Source organism: Tachypleus tridentatus, chromosome 6, assembly GCF_004210375.1.
Source record: "Tachypleus tridentatus isolate NWPU-2018 chromosome 6, ASM421037v1, whole genome shotgun sequence".
In the NCBI taxonomy this organism is placed as follows: Eukaryota; Metazoa; Arthropoda; class Merostomata; order Xiphosura; family Limulidae; genus Tachypleus; species Tachypleus tridentatus.
This window is the reverse complement of record NC_134830.1, coordinates 237,372-259,559: the sequence shown is the minus strand read 5'-3', so window position 1 is coordinate 259,559 and position 22,188 is coordinate 237,372. Positions and strand designations below refer to the sequence as shown.

Genomic DNA, 22,188 nt, shown 5'->3' with positions numbered 1-22,188 from the left:
AAACGATGAATAAATTATTCTCCAAGCATCAGAAGAAATTCTTTTTTATGAAAAAATATTATGAACATTTTTATGCTAAGTAGAGTTACAGTGATTTGTAATAAAAGATAAACTGAACACAAATTTTTAGTGTATTTATTTTTATTTTATACGTGTTGCTAATTTACATAAAGCTATTTCAGTGTGATATACAGAAAGCGGGAGTAGCGTTAAGCCCGCTGTACAGTAAAATCTGAAAGTTTATGGTTTGCGTCCCTTTACTGCAATATCGCCTTCCGCAATGGCCAGGAGTGCGGTAAGAGTGATGGTCAAATCTTCCTTATTCGATTGATAAATTAAGACGTGGTGGTAGGTGCTGCTGACTACCCAGCTTTGCTCTAGTAAGTGAAAATCTAAGGATAGCTAGCGCAGATAATCCTTTCTAGCTTTGTGCGAATATCCGAAAGAAGAAATGAAAAGTGCATGCAAAGCTCCAGTGACAGAGAAAATCCTTACTTGTGTAATAACGGAAACTGTTATGTGTGATTGTGTAGAATATTGATAGCGAAATTATAATTTATTTTATGTATAACACATACAAATAATTCATGTGGCAACAAGTCAGTCATACACAGGAGGAAAAAAACATCCACCGAGAGTAGATTCGAATTGCCTAAATACGAGAGGTAATGTTACTCTCCAAATTATCATCCAGGCAAAACCTTGTTTTACACACTCTAGTCATTCAAGAACGAACCATTTGTTATGTAAATAACAATTCCCTTATCATGAGTTAGAGAAGCTCAAAAACATTACCAGAGCTGACAAAACCATCTGCACGAACCATTTCTTAACATATTTCATTTCAGTGGATGTATTCTCGAACCCAGAATATTTTAGTGAAAAAACGCCACTATTGGTGTTATTTATGTAAATATGTATATAGTTTAATAGTGATAGTGAGAATTTTTAACCAATTATGTGTTAAATATATTTCCAAAAGTATGAACTGTTTGTTTCTTTTGATTCAAATTCTCAAACTTTCAGCTCGTAGTGGCTAAGCGGCATATCTGTGAACTTACGACGCTAGAGTCAGGGTTTCGACTCCTGTGATGGGCAGAGGTAACGGATAGTGCTTTGTGTAGCTCTGTGGTTAATTATAAATAACAACTTAAACATTTATTTATTCTTATAAGTCTTTCTAAGATAATAATAATTGTAAATAATAAATATAAAAATACAAAAATAAATAGCTGTATATTTACTGTTGAGAACGTTTTTTCTAGGAACTTCACAAACTATCGTCACAACTAAGAAGGCTATACGGCTCCAATAGACATAGCCAGCATCCGCTGCATGTATTTTTTGCAAATTTTTCACAGGAAAGTAGTCTGTACAGGATTTGCCGTGAAAAGAATCAGGGATTTGAAAAATACGTGGTAAGTTGTAATGGGTGTATGTATTGTATCCAATACTGTTATTTCTTTCTCTTCGGTACAGAACAGTGTCAGTAAATGTATGTGAATACACAACTGTAATGATAATATGGAAATATTACTTTGCTGAAGGTGTTCTAACCACGGAGACAAATGTGTGTGGAAATGTACTTAACCCTAGAGCATCTTCTAAGGCAGAGTTAACATTAGTTACTAACAAGTTTGTAAAAACTTATTGTTACCGTTAAGTTTGCTCTCAAAAACTGCGTTTAATTTCGTTGACTGCTATAATTATTTATATATTAGCATACTATTGTAAATATCCAAATGTGATATTTTTATGCCATGCGTTAATGCCATACAGCTGTGTAAACGTTACTCATTTTTAACTTGATGCCTAGTGGCTAGCGTGCTGGGTTAAGGATCGAAAGGCCCAAAGCTGAAGCCACGATATGTTATCCAACACGATTCGCACTGTCACGTTATGAGCGCGTTATGAAAGTGACAGTCAGTTTTGCTACCCCTTAAGGGTATTTTATAGATGATAAGTAATGCTACTCGATTGTTCTTCCTTTGGTAAGCATTTCTAAAGTAGGAATGTCTATGCCTGAAGTTGGGGTCGCCTTGTCAATAAAGTTGTGTTGCATCAGGTGCAATTTGAAAGGAAAATACCCACTACACCTTTTTGATATGAAATGTGTGATTATTTTAAACAATATTCTAAGTACAATGGATTTCATGGAGCCATTACAAGTGTTTGTAAAGATATAGCTATACATTATCTTGTACAATCCTCAGATCCATAATTATGTATATAATGAACAATAAACAAAACTTCAAATATGAATTGAGTTAAACCTCACTACAAGTTAATGACAACAACATACTTGTTTAGTAGCAAGTGCGATATTTGTGCATTTTTTCTTAAGTTTTTTTACATAAATTAGAGTTAATTTGATGTTGTTTTTTGCTACAACACTTAAGAATCTGTTTTCAGTGAACGGGTTTGTTTGTTTTGATTGGTTTTGGATTGTTTTGAATTTTGCGCAAAGCTACACGAAGGCTATCTGCGTCCCTAATATAGCAGTGTTAGACTCTTTGGCTACTTTTTTACCAACAAATAGTGGGATTGACCGTCACATTATAACACCGTTACAGCTGAAAGGGCGAGCATGTTTGGTGCGATGAGGTTTCAAACCCGTTATCCTCAAATTACGAGTGGAGCGCCCTAACCACCTGGCCGTGCCGAGCCCACCACTGGACGTTACTATTTTGATTACTGTAGTTCTAATGACGTACTTGTCTGATGTTTTCATCCTTGTTTCTTTTTTGGTGGAAGTAGTCATATAAGACTCTTGTGTTCACACATCTGACTGTTAATTCTTATAGAAAAGAGAAGAAAAATGGAATAAACCCCTTAGTTATCAAGAAACTGCCAAATCTTAAATTTCCAGTAAACATGTTTTTAAGGTTTAAAGGAAGAGAGAGTGGAGTCTGACGTTATATCACGTGATTATAGACAAGTTGTATCCGCATTATATTGGTAAGCAACTTAACATGATAACTGAAGACTATATACATGAAATCTTTAATATCAGTTTGTGAATTGTTTTTTACAGAAATCCTGCAATATTTACAATTTAACCCTAAAAATCCCTACACTTCAGAAGGACAAGGTATTCTGACAATTTTTATTTCGTTTGTGAGAGAAAATGAAAGAAATATATAACTAAATTTTATACAACATTTGGGTTTCAGGAAATCTGTTCCTAAGTAAGTTATAAGCCTGTGGCTCTTCAGTTGGCATTTCCTTCTGCTAGATATTCATTTTGATTATACCTCTTACCTATTGTTTAAACCTTTGCACTCTTAAAGAACCCTTTTATGCAAATGTTCACATTGTACATAACTAGTGAGTTAGCTTGTGTACGGTATCAACAGGAATAACCGTCAGCTAAGTACCTTTATTAGCTTAGCAGAAGACCCAGCATGGCCAGGTGGTTAAGGCGCTTGACTCGTAATCCGAGGGTCACGGGCTCGAATTCTCGTCACACCAAACATGCTCGCCCTTTCACCCGGGGGAGGGCGTTATAATGTCACAGTCAATCCCACTATTCGTTGGTAAAAGAGTAGCCCAAGAGTTGGCGGTGGGTGATGATGACTAGTTGCCTTCCCTCTAGTCTTACACTGCAAAATTAGAGACGGCTAGCACAGATAGCCCTCGTGTAGCTTTGCGCGAGATTAAAAACAAGCAAGCTTATATATATATGTGTGTGTGTGTGTGTGTGTGTTTGTGTATGTACTAAGAGCTTTATTATCCGGTATTTCATCCAGAAAGCTCATGTGATTGGAAGATTCAATATCTCTCAAAAGGTGAATTGTCTATGAATGATGCAGTTAACATCATACCAATGCCTTCAGAATTTCTTTGTAGCAGTAAGATAAATGTACAAATATACATTTTTTAGTATTTAATTTGTTGTGTGTGTGTGATCTGCAAATCCTAAATCATAAAATGCAATCTTTCACCAGGGTATTTAATGAGGGAGTAAACTACAATATTCTGTATCACTTTACTTAAAATACTGCACTTATTAATGCGTTTACACAGTATAACGTTTTATAGCATTTATTATTGTTTCAAATTGTTATTATTGTACATGGTGTAGAAAAACTGTATTTTATAACATTAACAACGCGTAAAAATGTTTTTAGCAAAATGTCTTAAAGCAGACACTTTTGTAACCTGAATTTTCACGTATCTGCTCGGGAATTTTACTTCTGATGACGTGAAGGAACTAATTGCTAGTGGTTACACTTTTTCTTGTGGTTTAATTGTTTCCTGTTTTATTTTTGATCAAAGCATGATGCATGAATGCAATTTATTTCACTCAGGTCGATATGAATGATAAGTCTCCACAGCAACTGTTTCGTCGTGAGGAATTGATCTACCTGTCCCCCGACTCCCCGCACGTGCTTACAGACCTAAATCCTGAAGTTGTGTATGTAATTGGTGGATTAGTGGATGAAACTGTGAAAAGGGTACTTTATTTTTTTTCACAAATATTTTGTTAAGTATGGCCGTTCTCTTGTTTGTTGTTATCCAGACATTGAGCGAACATAGCTTGTTATTACAGTGTTAAAGACATACGTACGTATGAAATCCGACTTTTATAGGTATTTATTAACTTCTTTGTGTGTCACGATACAGCTGATGTAATGGGGCCTGGTACTGATCGTGGTGTTTTTAATCGATAATGGCACGAGATACAAAATAACAGGTGTTTGTTTCTGTCTTGTCTCGCGGTGAGACGGCGGTAAGCCTTCGAGTTTACAAAGCTCCAAGATCAAGGGTTCTATTTTCCTTGGTGGACACAGTAGATAGCCCACTTTGACTTTGCTCTAAGAAAACGCATATACACCTTTCTGTTTTAGATATGTAGTGAGCCAATGGATGGTTATTTCACGAGCTGAACGTACGAAATTGTACACAAACACAACAGTGTTTTTTATCATTATTTTAGTTTAAAAGGGCAATCTTCGAATTGAAAGTACAAATTAAAAAAGACAAAAAACATTTGTTTATTTGCAGATTGACAGTCTTCAACTCTCCGTCAGAGTAATGTATATCCAAGTAAAAAAAAAAACACCTGTTAATTTATAGATTAACAGTTTTTACGAAGTGGTCTTAATGGTTTTCACTTCAACTGTTTTCAATGCGTTACAGAATAGCGTATATCTCAGTATTACAAGGTCTAAGTCAGAAGTCATTTAGACTCCATATATATAAGCAGGATTTTAGTGGTAACTTCCAACAGATTCCAGAGCGCGAGCTGCTAACCATTCATAATGAATATCTTTTTCATTTATGTGTATACGTGTGTGTGTTTTCATGTTAATGATGTTGTATTTTCATGTTAATAGTGATGATTCGTTTATTTAAACTGCATAAATTCTCAAGTAATGAACAACAAGACGATTTTATCAGGAGATGTCATGTCAGATGTCGAGGCTGTCAAGCGATACCGCAGATGAGATCGAATTTTCCAGTATGAAGATGCAACGCAGAAGTTCTCAAATAGAGTCGCTTAGACGTATTTAGAAAAGGGCAGAACGTATTGGCTTCGAGCCTCGTTCTGAACTTCTTGGGTGTTGACAGTCGTTATTAAAGTATGTGCGTGTTCTCGTTCTCCGTTGTAGATATATCTTACACTGCATGAGACGGCAGCTTTAGGAAAGAAATTGATTAGGTTTCATCAACATACTTGAGATTCGTACACATACAAAAAAGGAAGAACATTATGCGCATCAATATTTCTGTGCTGAAAATCACAACTGGAACATTTTTAATTGCGAAGTACGAAATTAACTCACAACTGCGGCTTTTCTTTGTACCTATCAGTTTCAAAGTATGAAAATGTTTTAAACGTTCCACGTGTAAAAGAATAAATTATTATAGTACTGTGTAGAAAAGTCCAGGTTGAGATTAAAATAATAAATATAATTATATTAACAGTAGAAAAAATGTGACCTTCTGGACAAAGCTATATAAATATAAAAAAGTACTGTCTGTTGTAGTTGAATGTCCATGCAACTACTTCGCAAGGTGTTGCCGAAATTTTACCAAAATTCGTATGGAGATTCATTAGGTTCATGCGGGGGGTACGCACAGATTTTCAGTTTTGCGTTTTACGGTTTGTATGGGCAATTTTGCGATTTTTACCACTATTTCATCTCCTATCGATGGATTTTCACCAAATTTGGCATGAAGGTTTGTTGGGTCCATGTAGAGATACATGGAAACTTGCGGCTTCACATTTTATGTCTTGCAATTTTTATGGGCTTTTCTACATTTTCTAAAATTACATATCAGGGATCCTTTTTTGTCTTTGTTTTTTAGTTAAGCGTAAAGCTACACAATGAATTAGAAACGATTATCGAAACCCGGTTTCTAGCGTTGTAAGCTTACAGACGTTCCACTGGGCCACTGGGTGGGTGGCTTAATGGGGGGCTACATATAAGGGAAGCATATTTTTCACGTCCTAAGATAGCCTTTCATTAATCATGGATTTATGTAACCTCCCAGGGAATGGGTACTCCATCTATGCGCCCTCCGCTAGTACAGCGGTAAGTCTACGGATTTGCAACGCTAAAATCAGGGGCTCGATTCCCCTCGGTGGGCTCAGCAGATAGCCCGATGTGGCTTTGCTATAAACACACACACACTCCATCTATGTATATATTTACATAAACATGCAGTATATATTTGGTGAAAATGATTTTAAAATTCTGCAAATGTAATATCAAGTATTTCGACCTAAGACAAAATGATAGAAAATATAAAAGAAACACCTGCCTTATTTGCACTTCATGCTATTTGAATAGAACATGTCTGTGTGAAAATAGAGAATCAGTGGTTTACCGTTGAATTTTGTACAATATGATGGTTGGGGTTTTATCACTATTCGTTAAAATTGTTATTATGCAAACAGTGACCAGTGAAACTAAAACAGTAATAAAAACGGTTCATAAAACTAAAATACTCCACGTCGTCGTTAATATTATTGTAGAGTGAAATTAACTGGAAGGATTGGTTTGTTTTGAATTTCGCGCAAAACTACACGAGGGCTATCTGTGCTAGCCGTCCCTAATTTAGCAGTGTAAGACTAGAGGGAAGGCAGCTAGTCATCATCACCTTTTTATGATATATTTGATTTGATTGTAACTTTTTTTAATCGCTGAATTCTTTTTTAACGAGTAAATTCCTTTGGCAGTTGGTAAGAAAATTCTAAGAATACTTTTGTTTGTTTTATACGATTTCGCTCAAAGCTAATCGAGGAAGATCTGCGTCAGTCGTCTCTCATTTAGAAGTAATCTACTAATGGAAAAGCAGCTTGTCAATACCACTCTTCGCCAATTATTGGGTTATTTTTTTGACTAACAAAAACAATGGAATTAGCTGTAACTTTATAACGTATACACTGCTCGAAGAGCAAACGCCTTCAATGAAAGAACTCGGACCCGTAATCCACCGATTGTACGTCAAGCGTTTTAACCTCCAGATCATACCACGCCCGAATCTCTTTGGTTTCATGTTTAATGAAGGCACTACGTATACTGTGGTAAGGTCTTTCTCTTATGCCAACTAATACTGTGGGAAATGTAAAGTTTAGGTATCATATATGTGGTAAGTCGAATATACGGTCGTTCTTCAATGTCGATTATATTGTGACAAATACACAAAGTATATTTCATAAAAATCATAAGATACAGGGGCTAGTGCTTTTCCGAGTGATCGATTTCGTCGACGATTAATTAGTTTTTGCAGTCAGCTATGTAAACAGTTGTGGATGTATTTGAAAAAAATCTAGTCATAGGTTTTGCCATAGTGAATCCCGTTTGTTTTGTTAGTTTATGTCGTAATGAATCCCGTTTATTTTGTTAGTTTATGTCGTAATGAATCCCGTTTGTTTTGTTAGTTTATGTCGTAGTGAATCCTGTTTGTTTTGTTAGTTTATATCGTAATGAATCCCATTTGTTTTGTTAGTTTATGTCGTAATGAATCCCGTTTGTTTTGTTAGTTTATGTCGTAGTGAATTCTGTTTGTTTTGTTAGTTTATGTCGTAGTGAATCCTGTTTGTTTTGTTAGTTTATGTCGTAATGAATCCCGTTTGTTTTGTTAGTTTATGTCGTAATGAATCCTGTTTGCTTTGTTAGTTTATGTCGTAATGAATCCCGTTTGTTTTGTTAGTTTATGTCGTAATGAATCCTGTTTGCTTTGTTAGTTAATGTCGTAATGAATCCCGTTTATTTTGTTAGTTTATGTCGTAATTAATCCCGTTTGTTTTGTTAGTTTATGTCGTAGTGAATCCTGTTTGTTTTGTTAGTTTATATCGTAATGAATCCCATTTGTTTTGTTAGTTTATGTCGTAATGAATCCCGTTTGTTTTGTTAGTTTATGTCGTAGTGAATTCTGTTTGTTTTGTTAGTTTATGTCGTAGTGAATCCTGTTTGTTTTGTTAGTTTATGTCGTAATGAATCCCGTTTGTTTTGTTAGTTTATGTCGTAATGAATCCTGTTTGCTTTGTTAGTTTATGTCGTAATGAATCCCGTTTGTTTTGTTAGTTTATGTCGTAATGAATCCTGTTTGCTTTGTTAGTTAATGTCGTAATGAATCCTGTTTATTTTTTTTGCTTTATTTGTGTCTAGCAACCTTCGAAGCCAAAATGACTTTTTTTAAATAGGTTTGCAGTGGCCACTCAGGTCAAACGAACTAACCCTACAAGACACCAATATAAAATTCCTAAATTTGAAAACATTTTCGGAGTCACCTTCAACCGGTTTCTATACTAGACGGATCACTTTAACAAAACTTGCAATTCTGTCATCCAACGTATTACTTTCCTTAGACGTATTGAAGGCACCCATAAAGGATGATCGACCAGTACCATTACAACTATTTACAAAACTTGTATTAGACCACTCATTGAATATAGATGTATGGTCACGGTTGAGGCTCGAATGTGACATTCCTTTTCTGAACTAAGTTTTATTCTTCCTAACGTCTTGGCAGGCACAGCGGTATGTCTCCGGGCTCACAACGCTAGAAACCGGGTTTCGTGGTAGGCCGAGTACAGATAGCCTGTTGTGCAGCTTTGTGCTTACGTTCAAACAGACAAACCCAACGGCTAAAAAATAAACTTTGTAAAAAGTGTTGTCTAGCATATATGTTAATAAATTATAAAGCATCAAGTCTGGATTACAAGTCCCGGGCGTCACTATCGGGTGTTTCTTCTTTGTTAAACATCAGGTAGTAGCCCGGCATGGCGAGATGGTTAAGGCACTCGACTCGTAATTCAAGGGTCGCGGGTTCGAATCCCCGTCACATCAAGCATGCTCGCCATTTCAGCCGTGGGGAGTGTTATAATGCGACGGTCAATCCCACTGTTCGTTGGTAAAAGAGTAATTCAAGAGTTGGCGGTGGGTGGTGATGACTAGCTGCCTTTCCTCTAGTCTTACACTGCTAAATTAGGGACGGCTAGCGCAGATAGCCCTCGTGTAGCTTTGCGCGAAATTCAGAAAAACCAAACCACATCAGGTAGTTATTTCAACGGTAAAATCCGTCATATAGTATTAATAATTTTAAATTGCATTTTAGAAAAAATACTCATAAAGATATTTAAAACATGTTTTATAAGGTCAAGGGTTCAATTAGTAAGATTTGCAAGTAGAATGTTTGGTATATTGCATTGTACAATAAGTTATTTAGAGTATTCACGCAATATAACTGTTTTGGAAAAAATGTAGTTATTAGCGGTGGTTAAGGTAGTGTATTTCACTGTGATGTATATTCATTCGCCTGATGGTTGAAACACTTGACTTGCAACCTGTGGGTTAACGGTTAAAGTCACTTCATCGAACATGCTCTCTCTTTCAGCCGTGGGGTCATTAAAATTTTATCGCCAATTCATTGGTAAAAAGTAGCCCACGAATTGACGGAGGGTGGTGTCAACAAGCTGCTTTCCCTGTAGTCTGGCTCTTCAAAATTAAGATGACTAGAACAGATAACCGTCAAGTAGCTTTGTAAAAAAAATAAACAATCAAACACAGTCGATTTAATAAAAGTTGGTAAAAAGCATATTTTTCTGTGAAGTTCAAATTAAACATTTCTTAGTTTTTTTGAGACAGATATTTGTGATAGGTGTGAGTTCTCAGAGGCGAGTTACCGATATTCAGTTTCAAATTAAAACACGTGCTTTGTGCTGTTCGCTCATTTGGAATGCGTGAACAGTTTCCCAAGTGATTGAATTCTAGAATCCTTCTTCTGCTTCTTATGTTTGGTTTGGTTTGGTTTGTTTTGCTTTGAATTTCGCGCAAAGCTACACAAGGGCTATCTCCGCTAGCCGCCCCTAATTTTGCACTGTAAGACTAGAGGAAAGGCAGCTAATCGTCAACACCCATCGCCAACTATTGGGCTACTCTTTCACCAACGAATAGTAGGATTGACCGTCACTTTATAACGCCCCCACAGTTAACACTCCTACGAAAGTGGGGCCTAATGCTGCCCCAGAGCAACTTGAAAGGTTATTAATATTATGCTAATAATTTTGTATTTAAATGAAATTGCCATTTAAATCCATGAATGAATGAATTAACGAGATTCCCACTGTCCCTATCTACTATCTAGCGAATCCACAGCCAGGGGAACGGGCTTGGAGAAATCAGGACTAGAAACGTCTTTTCGTAGAAGTGTTAAAAGAGCGAGAATGTTTGGTGTGACGGGAATTCGAACCCTCGACCCTTAGAATACGAGTCGATTGCCTTAACCACCTGGCCTGCCTCGTAGGTAGACACAACGAACGTCTTTAAAGAAATAGCTCCATGGTAACTTATATAACATTTCTGAACGTTTGAATTGTCCATAATGTAGAACTCACCCCAGTGTGTGTAGGTGACTAGGTATCAACATGCATTACGATAGATGTTGTAGAAGGCCTTTTAGTGGTGTGCTGAAGAATATTAGCGAAAGGAATAATGTGAAACTTTCTCCACTCTTTCGCTTCTAGTTTCTAGACGTTTATCGAACATCTTCATTCAAATTCATGTTGTCTTGTCATTAATTCCAGTTATTCTATTTTTCTGTAAATATGAATAACTGAATCATTAAAAGTATATATATCAGCAGTAACGTATTGAATAATTAACATAGAGTTACTATATTCAGCACTGAAGATGCTATGCCACCAGGTGCTCGGTAGTAATGGTTGTCTGTCTTCTCTCTTGTCTTACACTGCTGTATTAGGGATTGCCAGCGAAAATAGAAGTCTTGTAACTTTGCATGAAATTCTAAAACAAACAGATAAAACTATGCCACCATATTCCTTGTATTACGAATACTAAAATAGATACTGTTGATTTTCTGCATTATTGGAAGGAAACAGTTGGGCAGTACTATCAAATGGTGGAATACTTCATACCGTTTGCTGTTATTTGTGAAGTTTAATTATCATATTTGTTATTGTATAGATACTTAATAATGTTTCATATACATATTCTGTTACAGTATTGACAATAAATAATATATTTCTTCTTATCTACTGGGTTACAGTACCGGTAGTGATAGTGATTTATATAGCTCATACAACATTGTATTATTGGTATGTAGTACCGTTTTACGTGGATTATCATAGTGTAAGTGACTAGTGTCTGTCACTGTATTATTGTACTATAAGCTCTCTAAAAGAGTTAAAGAATAGTCGTAATTTGTAACGTTTATAGCTAGAAAATAATGTGAACCACTCTTATTCAAATTAGGTATTTGATGATGGCTCATCTGAAATGCAAATGATTGACCATTCAGCTTATTGCATTGTCTTCAGTTTTGTCTTAGTTCTTACTCGGAACTGAAATACAAGGCTTAAAACGCTATAGATTGGTTGTGAACTATGGTTTAATCACAGAGGAAACATTTCAGTGTTTCACATTCGTGGAGAGTCATGGGACAATCGAAGATTTTGAACATTGGTTACAAGTCTTAACAAGTTGATATTAGAATGTGGAACTGCTTCTAAGTCAATAGTAAGGCAATGAGATAAGTACAAAACATACAATTGCGACTATTTCTAGAATGTAGCTCGCCGTTTTACGTCTAAATCGTGTGTTCACAGCCGCAACTCTACGTTCAGATGATTACAGGAGCATATTTCACCAGACCTTCCCGTGTGCTATGTAACCAATAAAAGTTGCATTTCATTCCTCGTATGATGATAGTAAGTTTAAACTCATTTTTATAAGATATGGAATCAAATGTCTTTACATTGTCGTACAGACATGTGGTGCATCTAATGGTAGTAAATGTATGTTGTGAGCTGTACTAAAATGGACGTACAGAAGACCTCTTCCTACAGAATATACCAGTTATGCAACGCTTATAGTAGTTACAGTGCATTATATCATTATAAATTAGTATATAATTCTTATGTTTAAAAAACGGCTGGTATGGGTTGAAAAAGCACTAGTAGAGGAACGAACAACGATAACCGAAGGTCGAAACGTTGTTCGCTCCTCTACATAGTGCTTTCTCTACCCATACCAGCCGTTTTTAAATATATAATTTTCTCTACAAGTGGGTTTTCTCGTCATTACGGAGTATATAATTCTGTTTGTGTCATTAATAATTTATGAAAAACAAAAAAGTTTTGATTTTGTGAATACACAGAAGTTCGAAATTTCAATAATTAAGTTATATATATAAGGCACAGTTTTAAATTGGTTTGACATTGTTTGGGTCTGAGATACGTGTGAAATATTCGTAAAGAGCATTTGATTTTCGATTGATCGTAAATTTGAAAAACAGTATTGTAGAATATATGGGTCCTAAAACATTAAAACTATCAGTATTGTGTATAAGTTTATTAGTCTTGCGATAAATAGTTCCTTGTTCCCGTTACAATGAGTACTGTTTTCTGTTTTTCTTGTATGTATGTTTTTTCATTATATGATCCATAAAGAAGTGTGAGTCATTTCTGCTTCATTCTGTGAGAGATTTGATTTTCTCTAATGGAACATATTGAAGTAAAGTGGAGCTTAGAACAACACAAGCTTTGTTAAATAATGGATACTGCAAACAATTCTAGGACTGCAACTATTGCAGTAAACGTAACAATACCGTAATCATTCCGTTTCGGGAATGTGGCTATCCAAAGGATTTTCAGACGCTGTTTGAACCAACTTTGTAATAAAGGTAAATCAATTAATGTCCGATGCTAATTAAATGTGTACGCGTAACTGGCCACTAACAGAAGAGGAATTTTCATTATTGCCAAACCGTGTAAATCTGGTTCGAGTTCACTTGAAAGTATGCTGCACTCTTAAGTTGATATTAACTGTGATACGAAGTATATATATATAGAATAAAAGTAGTATAGGAATAAACATTTTCGTAGAAAACGCAGTTAGTTGTAAGACTGAAAAATGTGTGTAATTGGGAAGCTTAAGTAGTTGAAACAGGTCAAACAAATAGTTAGACACAAGCACGTCACCAAATGGATGATAGATTGTCAAATGAAATTCGAAACATAAATACCTAACATTTTCGGAAGATCTTCCAGAAGGGAAAGTTTGTTTGTTTGTTTTTGAATTTCGCACAAAATTACTCGAGGGCTATTTGTGCTAGCCGTCCCTAATTTAGCAGTGTAAGACTAGAGAGAAGGCAGCTTGTCATCACCACCCACCGCCAACTCTTGGGCTGCTCTTTTACCAACGAATAGTGGGATTGACCGTCACATTATAACGTCTCCACGGCTGAAAGGGCGAGCATGTTTGGTGCGACCGGGATTCGAACCCGCGACCCTCGGATTACAAGTCGAACGCCTTAACTCACCATTCCATGTCAGGCCAAATGTTTTAGGGTGTGTGTGGTTTTCTTACAGCAGAGCCACATTGAGCTAGCTGCTGAGCCCACCGAGGGGAATCGAATCCCTGATTTTAACATTGTAAATCCATTGTTAGTATACTTATTGTTGTATTCATATATAAAAATATTTTAGTATGTCAAATATTGATCAATGAAACAAATTCAGTACGGCTTAATTGCAATGACTACCAACGGCATTGTTTTAAATGTTTATAAGTAACCTTTATTTTTTTTTATTTTATGTGTGTAAACACTCACTGCCGAGGAAGTGTCTTCATTAGGTTAAGTTTTCCTTTCATTGAGTCCCTCGCTGGTACAGCGGTAAGTCTTCGGATTTACAACGCTAAAATCAGGTGTTCGATTCCCCTCGGTGGGCTCAGCAGATAGCCCAAACGTGGCTTTGCTATAAGAAAAACACACACACCTTTTATTGAAATGTTTTTTGACACTGAAAACCAGGTTTCGATACCCTTGGTGGGTAGTGCATTGACACCCATTGTGTAACTTTGTTAATGGACAAACATTTTATGAAATGCCCTTTTTGAACTATTAATTGAATCAATGTCCTGAGACGTGATGTCAGAGAAGGAATGTTTTAAATACTTTTTGTTTCAAAATGATTTCCAAAGTAAACGTTTATTTTTTATACAATAGTAATGACACCACAGCCGAAACAGAAACGTAATTTTATTCCCTTTCAGAAAGATAGAATTGAAAGTGACTCACTAGTGTAGTGTGTCACGGGGTCTCTTATGTGTGTCGTGTTTCTGCTGAAAATAATAATATTATGACACTCTGAACTTGAGTGTTTTATAAGGATGATGGTCAAATACTACACCCGCAGTGGCACAGCAGAATGTCTGTAGGCTTACAACGCTAGAAACCGGATTACAATACCCATGGTGGGCATAGCATAGATAATCCATTATGTAGTTTTGTGCTTAACTACAAAGAACTAAATCCTACTATTTCGTCAGACAAAAGTAACCCAAGCGCTGGCGGCGGGTGTTGTTGACAAGCTGTTTTTGCAGGAAATTCTGCACAGATAGTTCTTTTCTTTCTCAGTGTTTGAAGTAAGATTGAAAACCTCGTCTTTTCCTTTGTTCTTTTTATTCTTTTGTTGAATATTTATTTTCATATAATTATGAACAGCGCAGATAGCCCTCGAGTAACTTTGTGCGAAATTAAAAAAACAAACAAAAAACAATAAGTATGAACATAGTTTGCACATTTCCTAATCCATAAATATTCTGTGTTTGTTGTTTATCGTCAGGTAGTCAAACCAATCATTATTTACGCTTGTAAATTGCTGGCACAGTTTTTTTTTTTTTTTTTTTAAATGTGTTAGTTAATATTTTTTAAGAACATCAGTCGATAAGAATTTAACATTGGTGTAAAAAAAACATTGCTACAAATGTGTTCGTAAAAGGTACTAGTTACTTTAATTTACCACTAGACTTCCAGTTGAAATACGCTTTTCACTGCATAAAAATACAATCACCAAATATTCAGTGTCATTATGAATTCTAACCCAGTTTTTCCTTAACTGCTCTGTTTTAAAACGATGAACACTGCCCGAATTCTTAATTCTTGGTTGATACAAGTTGTAGGAATTCCACTGTAAAGATGATATATTATGTATGAGCGTGTGTCGTTTAAAGATCTATCACCTAACGTTGGTTGACTCGGTTACCCTAATGTTTGTTATGGTGACTAAAAATTACCCGACGATGTGCGTGAGCCTTTTTTTAATTTTTTGCTCGAGAGGGGGGGGATAAATACATTATAAATTAGGGCACAATTTCACTTTTGTTTATAACCTTTTGGCTTTGAATTTTAAAACCCCTGTACTTAGTCAGTTATTACATTTCATCAAGTAGAATATGGAATTAATGTCTAATAAAGCAGTTAATAATAAGGTTAAAATAAATAGGGAAGAGGAACACTATAACACTGCTTTCTTAACGGATACAATCAACTAGTATTAATAAAAATGTATAAATAAGTACGTATGTATGATTGTTTGTTTGCTTGTTTAAAATTGAGCACAAAGCTACACAATGGGCTATCTATACTTTACCCGCCACGGATATCGAAACCCGGTTTTTAGCGTTGTGAGTCCGCAGACATGCCGCTGTGCCACTGGGGGCGCGTATGTATGAATCAAACTACTTTTAGTTGATTTAGAATTTTCAAGAGCTGTACAAGCGTGTCATTTATTAGCGTAGGAGCCCGGCATGGCCAGGTGGATAAGGCACTCGACTTGTAATCCAAGGGTCGCAGGTTCGAATACCCGTCACTCCAAACATGCTCGCTCTTTCAGTCGTGGGGTCGTTATAATGTTACGGTCAATTCCACTATTCGTTGGTAAAAGAGTATCCCAAGAGATGGCGGTGGGTGGTGATGACTAGCTGCCTTTCCTCCAGTGTTACACTGCAAAATTAGGAATGGCTAGCGCAAATAGCTCTCGTGTAGTATTATGCGAAATTAAAAAACAAAAAACAATCTTAGCGTAAACATCAGGTCATCTGCTCACCCATTGAGTCAAACCTTGATTTGAGCATAGTGAGGCCATAAGCTCACCGCCAATCCACTGGGATGTAGCTAAGCAAGAACTATTTGCGCTTAGTGTCCTGAATGTTGAACTGATAGACTAGGTGAATGGCAGTGAGTGAACAGCACTGACCACCAATTCTTAGGTATCGTAGGTTGTACTTGTAAGACCTAACTGCAGGATTTTATCACCATTCTCATAAAATACGTACTGCCTTAAAATACGGAATGCATTTTGCAGCAGCAGGCTAACATTTAGGACACGCCCGTCCCAATGCTTGCTAACTAGTTCACTTTGAAATGTACTACAGGCTTCATTTGATTCACGGGAATTGTTTCTGAAACAGCTTGGATATATGTAATGGATTATATTCAGCCTCCTTCCGAAAACAATGTTCTTAACCACCCATTATCACACTGAGTGGACCGAGGTTTTAAAACCAATCGATAATGATGTCAGAATAGCAGTGTTTCATACTTTATAGTCCTGTTTACTCAGCTTGGAACTCCCATATACATTATCGATGCATCTGTCGTGAAAGAATAGCATAGACAAGCGTCAAGTCGCAAACTGTGGAAGAATGAGGGAGACATAGCTAATTCAAGCGAGCATAAACTCGTTTAATCGTCTGCTGATATAGTAGAACCAGTATTAAAAGAAAACACTTCGGGATTCAATTACGGAAGGAGAAACACATCGTATGTTTGACTACACTGTCTGATTATATTCAACAGCACATATTCTGTTGCAATATTAGGAGGATTCAGGTCTCTTTCACTCCTCAGCGAAATGTGTGGAACATCCTTAGCTCAAATACCCTGATATTATTCCTGACACGTACGCTGGTAGGACGTCAGTAAGTGTTCTGATTTACAATACTAAAATCAAGAGTTCTATTTTCATTGCTAGACACAGCAGATAGTCCGATGTGGCTTTGCTGTAACAAAATACACGTCCTGACAAAGGTAACAGTGTTAACTTTTAAAGATTGCTTTACAGTAATCACTCCATCTGCTTCCGACATATTTTTATTTATTTAATGATATTCTGTTTAATTATGACGAACAAAAAACGAGGCGAGATTCAGATCCTTTACGGCCTTCAATTCTCTGATGCGGGTAGGCCTTTTTCCAGGACGACTCAAAATTCAGACACTCATTCAGTTGTATGGGCTGCATCCCATCTAAATCCGGCGCTGAATATTAAGATAGTCATATAAGTTGAAACAGGAAAGTTCTTAAGACATAATGAAAGTGATTTAGTGTTTTAAATCTGGCTAAAGCTATCGTGAGAAATAATATTTACACTTGAATTTATATAAGACACCATAAAGAGTGTATGTGTGTATGTGTTTCATATAGCAAAGCCACATTAGACTATCTGCTGATAGCATATTTAAGGGGAATCCGACTCCTGATTTTAGCGTTGTAAATCCGTAGACTTACCGCTGTACCAGCGGGGACCCGTAAAAGTGTAACATATTTTCTATTTGAAGATAAGGAGAGTATTCCTTTGAAAAAAGATAGAGATATTTTCTGTATCTTATCGCAAAGTTATGTCACATTTATCCTGTAAATCTTTACATGAAAAAGGCATCATATAACGGGATTAACCGTCACATTATAACGTCCCCACGGCTGAAAGGACGAGCATGTTTGGTGCGATGGGGAATCGAACCCACGACCCTCAGATTACGAGGCGAACGCCTTAATCCACCTAGCCATGCTGGGCCTAATTTTAAAACTAAATGTGTATACCCTTCATCGATATCGTTTTATATAACATGATGATTTAGTTTTAGTTAAAGAAATGTATATGTTTGCAATGTGACCATGGAAGCTGTGTGGTCTGCTTTAAGGTAGCTTCAGGCAGTGTGATGATATTTCGTGAAGTTTTTCCTTGTGTTTGGTTATCTCCTACTTTATACGGTCTTATCATTTTACAAAAGCAGTCGACCATTTAACATTTAATCGAACACTAAGTTAAGCTTCTATGATTTTCGACAGAGCTACAAGTTGACCTTACTGTAATAAGACGTTATAACAAGTTAGCTGTTCATGTAGTGTAATATTATTGACTTAGCAATTTAAAAAAAATGTTTTCGTTTCACTGATTAACGAGATAAAATCATCCATCCCTTGTCTTCGAGATCTGATGAAGATCACGTAAACTCATTTTGGTAGTTTTTAAAGTTTACTCAATTTCTCGTTCAGATATAAACAGATATACGGTTCAGTTTTGCGTTAAGTAAAAGCAGTGTTCATTTGTCTTCTTTCTTACCCATTGTGTAAATAAATGGGGAAGGGTTTGTTTGTTTTGAATTTCGCGCAAAGCTACACGAGGGCTATCTGCGCTAGCAGTCCCTAATTTAGCAGTGTAAGACTAGAGGAAAGGCAGCTAGTAATCACCATCCACCACCAACTGTTGGGCTACTCTTTTACCAGGGAGTAGTGGGATCGACTGTAACATTATAACATTCTCACGGCTGAAAGGGCGAGCAAGCATATTTGATGTGACGGGGATTCGAACCCGGAATGGAAGGCAAAACAGTGATTCCTGAACCCTGTAATTGTGTTTTACAGTAAAGATTATTTTTCATTTTATCTAAACCTAAATGGCACGCGTCTTTTTTCATATAATTATAAAAAAAGAAAGTTAGGGAACTTGAAGAAATACTGAAGGTTTCTTCAAAAGGTCGGTTGAGTTACAACCATTGAAAACAACATCACATTAGATGATAGTTAAGTTATCACAGGAACAAAACCTAGTTCCCCTCGCGATGTGAAAGCGGCAAGTTTACGGACTCACAACGCTAGAATACGGGACTCGATTCCCCTAGTTAGACGTAGCAGATAGCTCAATATGGCTTTGCTCTAAAGCAAACAAATAATCAAAGAAGGAAACCTTTCAAAATGGCGAGCTATGTAGTAACAGTTACTAATTTTGTAACTTTTAATACTCATATGCTTCTGGATTATCTTAATGGATAAATATTATTGGTAATTTACCTAGAAAGTCGTTAAATAGAGTCCTAAACGCCCTTCCGTTGTAGCTGATTAACTACATCTAAAGTTAGTTGTATGGTTTGTTTGTTTTTTAATTTCGCGCGAAACTACACGAGGGCTATCTGCGCCAGCCGCCCCTAATTTATCAGTGTAAGACTAGAGGGAAGGCAGCTAGTTATCGCCATTCATCGCCAACTCTTGGGCTATTATTCGAATAGTGTGATTGACCATCACATTATATAGCCCCCCACGGCTGAAAGGACGAGCATGTTTGGTTCTAATTTCATAGACAGTCAATTTATATTATTAATTGTTTTGAAATTCTAAAATATGGAATTCAACATAAGGTTATAAAAGCGTGTTTTAATGATGTAGCGTACAAACTAGTGGAATATAAATGAAAGTTTTTATTAATATATATATATTTTTTTACCCTACTGGTGGATTAGCAGTAAGTTTGAGGGTTTATCGGTTTGCTGTATTCGCAGTGGACACAACACAGATAGCCTGTAGTATGGAAGTGCACTTAATAACAAAAAACCATACGTTTTATTTATTTATTTTTTCTGAATATTTGTTTGTGAGTTTTTCGTGATGATGAGAAAACCCACTTTTAGAGAAAATTATATATTTAAAAACGGCTGGTATGGATAGAGAAGGCACTAATAGAGGAGCGAACAACGTTTTGACCTTCTTCGATAACCATACCAGCCGTTTTTAAATATATAATTTAATTTGTGAGTTTTTTGTTTCCTGGATTAGTCTCATTTTGTTTAAGTGAGTTATTTTGACATTATTTCTAAGGTAATCTTTTCCTTATAGACTGTATTAATGTTCAATATTGAAGCCTCATATTTTCAGAAATTGCGTATGTTTATTAAGTTTATCGTAAGTCTGATGAAATTACAATTTTGTACAACCATAATGTTCTAATATTTGCTTCTTTCGTCGTAGACCTGGCATGGCCAGGAGGGTTAAAGGGTTCGAATCGTAATCCGAGGGTTGCGGGTTCGAATCCCGGTCTCACAAAACATGCTCGCTATATCAGCCGTGGGTGCGTTAAAATGTGACGGTCAATCCCACTATTCGTTGGTAAAAGAGTAGCCCAAGAGTTGGCGGTGGGTGGTGATGACTAGCTGCCTTCCCCCTAGTCTTACACTGCTAAATTAGCGACGGCTAGCGCAGATAGCCCTCGGGTAGCTTTGCGCTAAGAATAATTCAGAAAGTTTTATACTATGTCTTTTGTTTCTAACTTTTTACAGCTTCCTTCTGACTATGGCCAAGGGATTTCTCAAATATATATTACAATCCAGTGCGTAATCTCACACTCAAGGCTGAATCCAAGTACTGGCGCAAGTTTAGGCTTTCATTAGATTTGGTATTTGGAGACGATTCACAGTCGTACAGAAGAATAAAACTGGTTAATTAATTTGTTTATTTGTTGTTAAGCACAATCCTACACAATAAGATTTTCCTTACCGTGGGTGCAGAAACTCGTTTTTTCACGTTATGATCCCACAAACTGACCGCTGAGCTAATGGAAGGGAAAAGTGTGGTAAAATGGTTACAACTAATATGACCTTATTTTGATGTAATCATTTGCAAGAAATTTTACTCTTCTGGGTGTCAGAAAAGAGTTATCACACCGTTTTTTATGTTTGTAAACTGGGTTGGTCATTACTAGAATTGAGTTTCAGATGCATCGTGAATGATTATATTTTTCGTCTCTAATCTCGCTCTCTGTCATGAAGATATATATATATATCAGGTAACCCCTTAAGTAATGTCCGATTTTAGGTTCATAAAAAGAGAAAGGAGTTCAAACCCTTTTAATGTTATTTAATCAATAATGTTTGTTCCTCTATTATTAATTACTTCCTGCCAACGATTCACAAGCTTCTGAATACCACTTCTATAAAATTCTTGAGGTTTGGAGGAAAAGAATGTAGAGAGGATAGTTTTGACATCTTTTTTGTGTTCCAAGTTCTTTTTCATCAAGACATTTCTGCAAACTTCGGAATAGATGATAATCAGATGGGGCAAGGTCTGAAGAATAAAGAGGATGTGGATTTTTTCCCAGTCTAGCTCTTCAATCTTTGCAGATACAGTCATGTGAAAAAGTTAGGACACCCTATGAAAGCCTGTGTATATTTGTAACATTTTTAGATATATAGATATTAATCTCAATTTTAACAATACTGAGAGCTTATAGGAATATAACTAAACAATTAAATCTGAACAAAAGACTTTTCAAGATCTTCTGTAAATGTAATTCTACAAAAATGCATATTCGAACTGAGGAAAAAGTTAGGACACCCTACCCCCTAAAGGGGTAACAGTAAAGCCTGTTACCCCTTTGGCTGAAATAACTGCAGTGAGACGCTTCTTGTAGCCATCTACCAATCTCTGACATCTGTCTGAAGAAAGTTTGCCCCACTCCTCAATGCAAAATTCTGTCAGCTGTGAGATGTTTGAGGGGTTTCTTTCATGTACAGCCCGTTTCAAGTCACCCCACAGCATCTCCATGGGATTAAGATCTGGGCTTTGACTCGGCTATTCCAGGACTCTCCATTTCTTAGTTTTAAATCAGTTCTTAGTGGATTTACTGGTATATTTTGGGTCATTGTCGTGTTGCAGGGTCCAGTGCCGCTTCAGCTTTAATTTTCTGATAGATGGTCTCACATGATCTTCAAGCATCCTCTGATACACGGTAGAATTCATGGTGGATTCTATGATTGTGAGCTGTTTAGGTCCTGCTGCAGCAAAGCAGCCCCAAACCATGACACTTCCACCTCCAAG

The 22,188-nt window shown here is 36.3% G+C and overlaps 1 protein-coding gene across 1 annotated transcript; it reads left to right on the top strand.

The window, feature by feature from the left end:
• The first annotated feature begins 1,279 nt into the window (after window positions 1–1,279).
• On the top strand, window positions 1,280–21,245 carry LOC143254463 (tRNA methyltransferase 10 homolog A-like). Its single transcript, XM_076509645.1, has 3 exons — window positions 1,280–1,418; window positions 4,311–4,457; window positions 20,652–21,245. The coding sequence occupies exons 2-3, from the start codon at window positions 4,317–4,319 to the stop codon at window positions 20,760–20,762; spliced, it is 252 nt and encodes an 83-aa protein (XP_076365760.1). The 5' UTR covers window positions 1,280–1,418; window positions 4,311–4,316; the 3' UTR covers window positions 20,763–21,245.
• Window positions 21,246–22,188: the final 943 nt, after the last annotated feature.

What these genes read in the sequence shown, in the direction of transcription:
- LOC143254463 (XM_076509645.1), top strand. Translation starts at nt 4,317, where the DNA reads ATGAATGATAAGTCTCCACAGCAACTGTTTCGTCGTGAGGAATTGATC. An exon ending in TGGATGAAACTGTGAAAAGG is followed by an intron (nt 4,458 to 20,651) that starts GTACTTTATTTT and finishes AACTTTTTACAG; the next exon opens with CTTCCTTCTGACTATGGCCA.